We start from the raw sequence: 12,035 nt of genomic DNA on the forward strand, positions 1-12,035 counted from the left end.
ATGTTATGAAGAATTTCCGAGTTGGAATTTGCTGAAATGTAAGTACTTTGTTACCATGACAGTGTTGTTGATTGTAAGATAGGTGTTTAGAATTAAATTTCTCCTAGAAAGTTGTAGCGTTGGGTTGGAATTAGCAGTATTTTTGCATTTTTAGCATTTTATCAGTAGGTAACCATGACAATCAAATGTCAGAAATCAGAGAAATTTTTTTTTTACTCAAATTTCATCTCTCTAATGTTAATGTAATTGTTATGTAGTTTATAAATTTATATACATGTAATGATGTATTTTTCATAACCAATCTGCTATACCTGTATATCTCAAACATGACAAATAATTTCAGGAAAAATGCAAATTAACTGTTTACTGCTACCTTAGTTCGTGACTGTCGACACGTGAATGTAACTTAGTTCGTCACCCTCGACACATGAATGGTCGACCCTCAAATGATTGTTATCACACTGGATAGTATTTGCCTCTTATTTGGGCGGTATATTTGAATATTCATAAAAAAAGTTTCTTGCTGTCATTTCAGATTATCTCAGGCGTGTTTAAGGATTTTTTTTTATATTTCTCATATTTTGGATGGCTGTCATTTCGTACTTATGTTGACGAAAATTCATCGTATTTATAACAGAGAGAAGGCTTTGTTTTATTTAATGGTACATGTTTATTATGTCCTACTGTCGGTGTAACATGACTTATTCTTAACATTATAAACAAAACAAAAACCCAATAAAAGTCATTTTCAAGTAAAATCAATTAAAAGGTACTTAACCAATAAAAAATTAATTGAAGGAGATATCATTGAATAGAGTTCTATGCATACTATTGGGAATAATTTTTTTCTAATTAACAATTTTAGCTGATAAATAATTACAGACCACTTGAAGTAGTTTTTGGAAAATATTGCTGTTGTGGGATGATAGTTTAATCTCAAATGCGAAAATTATTAGATAATTTTGTACTTTTTTAAAAAATATATTGCATTTTCTCTACAGAAGCTAATAAATGAGAGGGAAGTCTATCTTAACTTTATTATAGTTGTACCACATGTATTGTACCATCACTACAACCTATCCAAGCATGTCCACACCTGTCTACACTCACAGTCCACGGATGGGCAATTTCACACGTCTTGTCCAGGAGACACTTTGCCTTCATCTCATTTCCCTGTAAGACGTATACCTGGTTAGTGAGTACGTCTGGTACAAAAATTCTGCCACTTTTATCACTCGCAATACTGTATTGGTCCGTTTCTTTTATCTTTTCACCATTTTCTAGATCCCCGCTCCATTTGTGTGTGATTTGACCTGATTGGTCCACGATATTCAATTCTTCACATTTTAAGCCTTGACCTGTGCTAACAGCAACATTCCCTGCAGTCAGACAAACGACACGGCTCCTTTCCTGTCCACACGACAGCTGCTTGATTTTGTGCCCTGATGTGTTCAATGCCAGTATTGTTGTCGTGTCAGTGCTAACGAATACCTCGTCATTTTCACTCACAGTGATATTCCAAGCCTTCAGTGGACTTATATCGGCAAAGATCGTCACCTGTCTGTTATGAGATAATTTGTAGATCAGAGGCGAACCATCCTGACAAGTCATGAGTAGTTCTGCTGTGTTGGTCAAAGCCAGACTCTCAGGTTTAAAACCAAGCTTAATAGACTCTCTTGTCTTTCCCAATTTGTTGGTTCGGAACAAATCATGAAACCCCATTTGTGATATCCATGAATAATTGCCGTCAATAGGACAAATTGACATTATATAACTCTGTTCTTTGGCCTGGAATGTACAAAGTTTTTGAACACTTAAATTATCAACTTCTTCCTTCTTAAATGGGATCACATCACTCCGCTCATGTCCGACCTGAATTTGTCCAATCATTGTTTTCAACTGTTCAGTATCGATTTTCCCGGCAACATAGCTTGGAAATTGTGGTGATGCAATCTTCCCTTCATCGTCATAACGCTGTACAGCGGTTCTCAACCTCCCCATCAAGTCAAGCAACGTTTGTCTGGACGTCCTTTTGGACTGTTGCTCCACATCTTTAATCAGCTGTTTTATGTCTTTGATGTTTTTCTCCTCAGATTGACAGTCCTTTGTCAAGAGTTTTTCTTCCTCATCAGCCAGTAAAGATAATTCTTTTAAGACAGATTTAACGACTGAATCAACTTCTGTTTTTAGTTTTGTACCGCGAGCTTGGACATCTTCCCTTATAATTTTGACGCTGTGTTTGAGTTTTATGCTTGCTCTTTGGCGCTTCGATATCTTGCTATTGGAGTTATTCAGTTTTGCCTTTAAGGTTTTCAATTGGTCTCGTATGTACTGCCTGCTTGAATCAAGTTCTTCTTCTAAATGCTTGAATGCATGTTGTTTATGTTTTTTGGTAAAACACATTGAACACATTACGACTTTACATTCGGTACAGAACAGATCACATGTTTTACCGGGATGTGTCTTACATACCTCTGGTACTACCTTATCGTTGTGTCTGTCCGCCTGTTTTATCGGTACGACTTTGTCATTCCGTGTCTTCTTTCCGCGTTTATGACCCTCCATACAGCGGCCACATAAAGCCTCCTGACAGTCATTACAGTACCAGTTGACGTCCTCTTTACTATCACACCAAACGCACGTGTTGAGTACATGAGTTTCATTCTGACTTGCCATTGCTTGTTCTATACCACATACATGTATGATACTGTTAACATGGATGCGTTATTTTTTATCCACTTCGTATGTTTTAATACAAACATTTCCTTGTCCAGATTAATTCAGGAAACACTTAAGTGTCGTCTTTACAATGTTCTCTAACACTTCCTATTAACCGGACGTTTTAACTATATATATTTATACTAACACGAAAAAGAAACGCTGGGTACACTAAATATACTACAAATGATTTATTGCTTGGCCTAGAATAATGACACTCGGTCAGGTTGATGTGTTGTTCGCGGTCACTAGGTACACGTGTTTAAAATCACACAATACCTGACCTCCGCGCTCCGTGCGAGAGACGTGCTAAAATACAAGAATCCCGTGCAGGGGAAGGTCATTGAGTTCGCCAATGGAAATTTTCAGTCTATTTGATACTGTTCAAGTATTCGGATTGATTTTTCAAAGTTTGATTCGAATTAAGCAATTTACATCCATGCCACGATTGACAGAAGTCCAGCGGGGACAGGCTATAGGAATGCTTTTGCAGGGTCAGGGCCAACTTCAGGTTGCTGCACATTTTGGTGTGCATATTCGGACAATTCAACGTCTTGTCCAACGTGTGCGAGTGACGGGGAGGGTCATCGACCGACCGCGAAGTGGACGTCCGCGCGTCACGACGCCACATCAGGATCGGTTTATAAGACTTTCTCACTTACGTAATCGCCATCTCACAGCTACCGAAACAGCAAATAACACTATAGGCAGTCATAACCGCCATATTCATCCTGATACGGTTCGAAACCGATTACGCGTCAATGGCCTAAGAGCCCGACGTCCCTATGTTGGTCTGCCCCTAACTCCTGCGCGTCGCCAACGCCGATTGGCTTGGTTACAAGCACACTCGCCCAGAAATTTTCCTATGAGGCAATGGAGACGGGTATTCTTCACTGACGAATCCCGGTTCACTCTCTACCGTTCGGACGGGCGACGTCGTGTATATCGATGTCGAGGGGAACGTTACACCGACGCTATGGGTTTAAATCACCCCTGATCGTGATTGACGGTAATTTAACCGGCGTAAGGTATAGAGACGAACTCCTTCGCCCAGTTGCCGTGCCATGTGTGCAAGCACGGAACCTGATATTCCAGCAAGACAATGCCCGGACCCATGTCGCTAGAGTTTGTCAGCAATTTCTTGCCAACAATAACGTAATCCCAATCGATTGGCCAGCATTCAGTCCAGATTTGTCTTCAATTGAGCATTTGTGGGACGAATTGGATAGGAGAGTTAGGAGACGTCCAAATGCCCCCACTAATCTGGTCCAGCTCACACGTGCTTTGCATGAAGAATGGAATAACATCCCCATTGCAAGGGTTAACACCCTGATGAATTCCATGCATAGAAGAATCAGGGCTGCGACAGCTGCGCATGGAGGACACACAAGATACTGAAATGTCCGGCCGCGTTGCGCAATACAAGTAGGGTCATCGCTAAAAGGGGGATATTTTTGGCATAATTAGCATTGATAATCGATAGAACCTTCAACAAATGGTTCCAAACAGATGAAATTGTATACAAAAATGAATGAAATAATGTAACATTAAATTATATCATTTAAAAGAATCTTTTTAGGTTACACGGCGTTTACTTATATATACGCAGCAAGTCTCAATATGAATTTTTAAGGATGCATGTGCACATACACGTGTCTGCTTACTTGTCCTGTGCTCGATTGTTTTATTTTAAAATATTTTATCTGCGGCGACTCGGAATTAACCAATACAATTTTCATTTCATTTAGCTAGCGATTCTGACCAACCTTGGAGATTCCCTTCTGATCTCATCTGATTCCATAGATACTATTATGAAATAATGATAAACACGCACACGTAGACCTGTAACACTGATATATATTTAAATTTGGTGTTGAGGGGATATATCAAAATGGTAGCAGCGAAGCTCATTATGCAATAGATACCGACCTTATGGGCTCATAATCACGAAGCCGTTCCCTTGCTAAAGCTCAACTTTTGTGCTTGTGCTCAAGTCTGTGTTCCGGTGAGAACATAATTAAATTCGTAATAATCAAGCTTTCTGAGGATGTGCTCTGGGAGCACGGTAACCAAGATTTGTACCTCGCGCGACGTTTAGTAACTAAACGCGCACTTTGCAATAATAGAAGCCAATATGACGGAATATGAGAAGGAGTGAATGGGCTGGTCAGTGTCAAGAAAGTTACTTAGTTAAAAATAATACCTTCCAACGAAGAACCCTTTTGATAAAGACTGATTAGATCAACACAATTTGATTAATGAAAATGTACCAAATTTTACCGTTACTGGTTGCAATACGAAAGGTACATAATCAGTAATGTTTTGCAGGGAAAAATCAGGTGTACACCAATCGCGTGTATGCCCATAGAAATTCAAAATTTGCTTGTTCATATATATTATCTAAGTAGACATAACATATAGTTTTATCAATCCCTGTGTGTTATTGTGCAATGTGTTTGCTGTGGAAATAGTATCACATATTTTATCAACATTATGTTATCGACTGAGAATCCGAAACCAGTAGGATGCAGGGAATTTTCATTTTCTTTCAGTTTTCTCCATTATATGTGACACCTATAATCACATAAGCTACAGTATATGAACAATGTTGAACAATTAATAGCATTTTGCAGTTAAGCTTTTAAGTATTTCCTGAAATATTGGTTGAAAACTGTGCATGCTTTTCAGCAGAGCAGATATGTTGTACTTCGGATAAAACTGGGACATATTCAATGGTAGCTTTCAAAAGTTTGTTCTTATGACTTTTTGGGCTACACACAAAATCATAATAATAATGACAATAAAGAAAATGTCTTGAAGTCATTCAGTGACATGATTTAGTTAACCGGATCTGCCGAGTTAGATCCTTACCTGAGATAAGAGTGTCGTTGCTTTTAATCTACAACGACGTGTAAAGAGAGCCTTCATTCAAAACTGTTCTCTGGTAATTTTTTCACAAATTGTCTCAGTTGCGAGTTTGTCTCATCAGAAAAGTTGTTTAAATGGATAAGAATGTGATACAAAAAATATATACCATTTTCTCGTTTTTTTTTTCGCAGGGACGAGCTTTTTTGCTATTACGCGGTACATTAAAGTGATCGCAAAAATTTAATCCATGAAATAATGAGACACCTATAAACGACAGTGTGTATATACCTGACACACATTTTATATCACGTCTCTTGTCACTGATCGTCTCGTCAATTTACCGTAATACAACACATAAACGACAGTGTGTATATACCTGACACACATTTTATATCACGGCTCTTGTCACTGATCTCGTCAATTTACCGTAATACAACACATAAACGACAGTGTGTATATACCTGACACACATTTTATATCACGTCTCTTGTCACTGATCGTCTCGTCAATTTACCGTAATACAACACATAAACGACAGTGTGTATATACCTGACACACTTTTTATGTGACGTCTCTTGTCACTGATCGTCTCGTCAATTTACCGTAATACAACATATAGACGACAGTGTGTATATACCTGACACATTGTATATCACGTCTCTTGTCACTACACATAGACGACAGTGTGTATATACCTGACACACATTTTATATCACGTCTCTTGTCACTGATCGTCTCGTCAATTTACCGTAATACAACATATAGACGACAGTGTGTATATACCTGACACACATTGTATATCACGTCTCTTGTCACTACACATAAACGACAGTGTGTATATACCTGACACACATTTTATATCACGTCTCTTGTCACTGATCGTCTCGTCAATTTACCGTAATACAACACATAAACGACAGTGTGTATATACCTGACACACATTGTATATCACGTCTCTTGTCACTACACATAGACGACAGTGTGTATATACCTGACACACATTGTATATCACGTCTCTTGTCACTGATCGTCTCGTCAATTTACCGTAATACAACATATAGACGACAGTGTGTATATACCTGACACATTGTATATCACGTCTCTTGTCACTACACATAAACGACAGTGTGTATATACCTGACACACATTTTATATCACGTCTCTTGTCACTGATCGTCTCGTCAATCTACCGTAATACAACATATAGACGACAGTGTGTATATACCTGACACACATTGTATATCACGTCTCTTGTCACTGATCTCGTCAATTTACCGTAATACAACACATAAACGACAGTGTGTATATACCTGACACACTTTTTATGTGACGTCTCTTGTCACTGATCTCGTCAATTTACAGTAATACAACACATAGACGACAGTGTGTATATACCTGACACACATTGTATATCACGTCTCTTGTCACTGATCTCGTCAATTTACCGTAATACAACATATAGACGACAGTGTGTATATACCTGACACACATTGTATATCACGTCTCTTGTCACTACACATAGACGACAGTGTGTATATACCTGACACACATTTTATATCACGTCTCTTGTCACTGATCTCGTCAATTTACCGTAATATAACACATAAACGACAGTGTGTATATACCTGACACACTTTTTATATCACGTCTCTTGTCACTGATCAATCAATTTACCGTAATACAACACATAAACGACAATGTGTATATACCTGACACACTTTTTATATGACGTCTCTTGTCACTGATCAATTAATTTACCGTAATACAACATATAGACGACAGTGTGTATATACCTGACACATTGTATATCACGTCTCTTGTCACTACACATAAACGACAGTGTGTATATACCTGACACACATTTTATATCACGTCTCTTGTCACTGATCGTCTCGTCAATTTACCGTAATACAACATATAGACGACAGTGTGTATATACCTGACACATTGTATATCACGTCTCTTGTCACTACACATAAACGACAGTGTGTATATACCTGACACACTTTTTATGTGACGTCTCTTGTCACTGATCTCGTCAATTTACAGTAATATAACACATAAACGACAGTGTGTATATACCTGACACACATTTTATATGACGTCTCTTGTCACTGATCTCGTCAATTTACAGTAATATAACACATAAACGACAGTGTGTATATACCTGACACACATTTTATATGACGTCTCTTGTCACTGATCTCGTCAATTTACAGTAATATAACACATAAACGACAGTGTGTATATACCTGACACACATTGTATATCACGTCTCTTGTCACTGATCTCGTCAATTTACCGTAATACAACACATAAACCACAGGTCGAATCGTAGGTAGGGTATATCATGATTTTACATAACATAGTTTAACAGATAAACCTGTGTTCATATCTTAAGAAGTAAATATATATTTGATCATGTAGAAGAAGATTGCTTATTTAATAGAGAATTTGTCTTGTTCCAACTTAACACAATTATCATGTTTCAAAACTGAGGGATGAAGCGCTCACATGAGAGCTGATCATGTGAAATTTCTCTTGTTTTTTCATTTTAACATTCTAGGCATTTGTTCCACTTGTAAACGCAATAAATAAATAAATAAATAAATAAATAAATAAATAAAGCAAGTACTGAACATATTTAAATGTATTTATTTTTCATTAGGATATTTAGATTAAAACAGCTGTTGAAGTTTCTCAGCAACATTAGTTAAGTTTCCATTTATTTCCTTATGGATGAATCAAAATGCACTTAAGAAAGACAGGAAAACGGAAAATGTACTACACACGTGTATAGTATAGAACAAGGCACAAGGGTTTTCTCTATAATTTGTTGTACAATATCCTGAAAAGTGACAGAACTCCCAGATGCCTGTTTATAATCTGTCTCATACTGTGCAAAGTGTGTATGGAGTTTAATTTAGATATTTCCTTGCTTGACTCCAAAATGAATACAAATATAATCTAAACTACACATATAGATAAGAAATGACAGGTAGCCATATCTTAACCCTTGGATACCGACCTACTTCGATACTTTTTGAGATAAAATATTCTGAGTATCAAATAACCACCCAAATATCTGTTGCAATAACAAAATAAAACAAGAACATAGATACCTATATCAAGGTACTTCGTGTCTCAAAAATACTTTTTTCCAAAACTGTTAAAAATTCATATTTTCGTTAAACGTAAACATTTCTAATTCTAATCCAAAAATGAATCTTACTGTGTTTTTCAGTTGTAACATCGATGAAGCAAAACATGCTTACACTTCCTGAACACATGGTCTTATTCTCCTTGTACTTGAGGTTCCGTGAATATCTTTCTTGTGTTCACATTTACTCCAAGTTAAATCGAATTAGGATTCTGCTGACATATTTGTTATCCAATGACACCAATATTCTGTGTGGAATTGTGATATACTGACACCAGTGTTCCGTGTGTGATTGTGATATACTGACACCAGTATTCCGTGTGTGATTGTGATATACTGACACCGGTATTCCGTGTGTGATTGTGATATACTGACACCAGTATTCTGTGTGTGATTGTGTTACACTGACACCAGTATTCCGTGTGTGATTGTGATATACTGACACCAGTATTCCGTGTGTGATTGTGATATACTGACACCGGTATTCCGTGTGTGATTGTGATATACTGACACCGGTATTCTGTGTGTGATTGTGATATACTGACACCAGTGTTACGTGTGTAATTGTGATATACTGACACCAGTATTCTGTTTACTGACACCAGTATTTCGTGTGTGATTGTGATATACTGACACCAGTGTTACGTGTGTAATTGTGATATACTGACACCAGTATTCTGTTTACTGACACCAGTATTTCGTGTGTGATTGTGATATACTGACACCAATATTCTGTGTGGAATTGTGATATACTGACACCAGTATTCTGTTTACTGACACCAGTATTCTGTGTGTGATTGTGATATACTGACACCAGTGTTACGTGTGTAATTGTAATATACTGACACCAGTATTCCGTGTGTGATTGTGATATACTGACACCAGTATTCCGTGTGTGATTGTGATATACCGACACCGGTATTCCGTGTGTGATTGCGATATACTGACACCATTGTTACGTGTGTGATTGTGATATACTGACACCGGTATTCCGTGTGTGATTGTGATATACTGACACCGGTATTCCATGTGTGATTGTGATATACTGACACCGGTATTCCGTGTATGATTGTGATATACTGACACCGGTATTCCGTGTGTGATTGTGATATACTGACACAAGTATGTCGTGTGAGATTGTGATATACTGACACCAGTGTTACGTGTGTGATTGTAATATACTGACACCATTGTTACGTGTGTGATTGTGATATACTGACACCAGTATTCCGTGTGTGATTGTGATATACTGACACCAGTATTCCGTGTGTGATTGTGATATACTGACACCATTGTTACGTGTGTGATTGTGATATACTGACACCGGTACTGACACCGGTATTCCGTGTTTGATTGTGATATACTGACACCGGTATTCCGTGTGTGATTGTGATATACTGACACAAGTATGTCGTGTGAGATTGTGATATACAGACACCAGTGTTACGTGTGTGATTGTAATATACTGACACCAGTATTACGTGTGTGATTGCGATATACTGACACCAGTGTTCTGTGTGTGATTGTGATATACTGACACCAGTATTCCGTGTGTGATTGTGATATACTGACACCAGTATTCCGTGTGTGATTGCGATATACTGACACCAATATTCTGTGTGTGATTGCGATATACTGACACCGGTATTCCGTGTGTGATTGTGATATACTGACATCGGTATTCCGCGTATGATTGTGATATACTGACACCGGTATTCCGTGTGTGATTGTAATATACTGACACAAGTATGTCGTGTGAGATTGTGATATACTGACACCAGTGTTACGTGTGTGATTGTGATATACTGACACCAGTATTCCGTGTGTGATTGTGATATACTGACACCATTGTTACGTGTGTGATTGTGATATACTGACACAAATATTCTGTGTGTGATTGCGATATACTGACACCGGTATTCCGTGTGTGATTGTGATATACTGACATCGGTATTCCGTGTGTGATTGTGACTGACACCGGTATTCCGTGTGTGATTGTAATATACTGACACAAGTATGTCGTGTGAGATTGTGATATACTGACACCAGTGTTACGTGTGTGATTGTAATATACTGACACCAGTATTCTGTGTGTGATTGCGATATACTGACACCAGTATTACGTGTGTGATTGCGATATACTGATACCAGTATTCCGTGTGTGTGATTGTGATATACTGACACCAGTATTCCGTGTGTGATTGTAATATACTGACACCAGTATTACGTGTGTGATTGCGATATACTGACACCAGTATTACGTGTGTGATTGCGATATACTGACACCGGTATTCCGTGTGTGATTGTGATATACTGACACCGGTATTCCGTGTATGATTGTGATATACTGACACCGGTATTCCGTGTGTGATTGTGATATACTGACACAAGTATGTCGTGTGAGATTGTGATATACTGACACCAGTGTTTCGTGTGTGATTGTGATATAATGACACCAGTATTACGTGTGTGATTGCGATATACTGACACCATTGTTACGTGTGTGATTGTGATATACTGACACCAGTATTACGTGTGTGATTGCGATATACTGACACCAGTATTACGTGTTTGATTGTAATATACTGACACCAGTATTACGTGTGTGATTGCGATATACTGACACAAGCGTTACGTGTGTGATTGTGATATACTGACACCTATATTCCGTGCGTGATTGTTATATACAGGCACCAGTGTTCCGTGTGTGATTGTGATATACTGACACCAGTGTTCCGTGTGTGATTGTGATATACTGACACCAGTGTGTCGTGTGTGATTGTGATATACTGACACCAGTATGTCGTGTGTGGTCGTGATATACTGAAACCAGTATTCTGTTTACTGACACCAGTATTTCGTGTGTGATTGTGATATACTGACACCAGTGTTACGTGTGTAATTGTAATATACTGACACCAGTATTCTGTGTGTGATTGTGATATACTGACACCAGTGTTACGTGTGTGATTGTGATATACTGACACCGGTATTCCGTGTGTGATTGCGATATACTGACACCATTGTTACGTGTGTGATTGTGATATACTGACACCGGTATTCCGTGTGTGATTGTGATATACTGACACCAATATTCTGTGTGACATTGTGATATACTGACACCAGTATTCCGTGTGTGATTGTGATATACTGACACCAGTATTCCGTGTGTGATTGCGATATACTGACACCATTGTTACGTGTGTGATTGTGATATACTGACACCGGTATTCCGTGTGTGATTGCGATATACTGACACCGGTATTCCGTGTGAGATTGTGATATACTG

The 12,035-nt window shown here is 38.1% G+C and overlaps 2 protein-coding genes across 2 annotated transcripts; one reads left to right on the forward strand and one right to left on the reverse strand.

Moving 5' to 3' along the window:
* Positions 1–1,038: 1,038 nt before the first annotated feature.
* LOC132544940 (uncharacterized) lies at positions 1,039–2,649 on the reverse strand. The gene has a single exon (XM_060208604.1). It carries the CDS (start codon positions 2,563–2,565, stop codon positions 1,039–1,041), a length of 1,527 nt encoding a protein of 508 aa, XP_060064587.1. The 5' UTR covers positions 2,566–2,649.
* Positions 2,650–3,157: 508 nt separating this feature from the next.
* On the forward strand, positions 3,158–3,715 carry LOC132544954 (uncharacterized). The gene has a single exon (XM_060208619.1). It carries the CDS (start codon positions 3,158–3,160, stop codon positions 3,713–3,715), a length of 558 nt encoding a protein of 185 aa, XP_060064602.1.
* Positions 3,716–12,035: the final 8,320 nt, after the last annotated feature.

The sequence above is a fragment of the Ylistrum balloti genome, unplaced genomic scaffold (genome assembly GCF_031769215.1).
Source record: "Ylistrum balloti isolate Yb309-2 unplaced genomic scaffold, AGI_CSIRO_Ybal_v1 Utg369816, whole genome shotgun sequence".
Classification (NCBI taxonomy): domain Eukaryota; kingdom Metazoa; phylum Mollusca; class Bivalvia; order Pectinida; family Pectinidae; genus Ylistrum; species Ylistrum balloti.

What these genes read in the sequence shown, in the direction of transcription:
- LOC132544940 (XM_060208604.1), bottom strand. Translation starts at nt 2,565, where the DNA reads ATGGAGGGTCATAAACGCGGAAAGAAGACACGGAATGACAAAGTCGTA.
- LOC132544954 (XM_060208619.1), top strand. Translation starts at nt 3,158, where the DNA reads ATGCCACGATTGACAGAAGTCCAGCGGGGACAGGCTATAGGAATGCTT.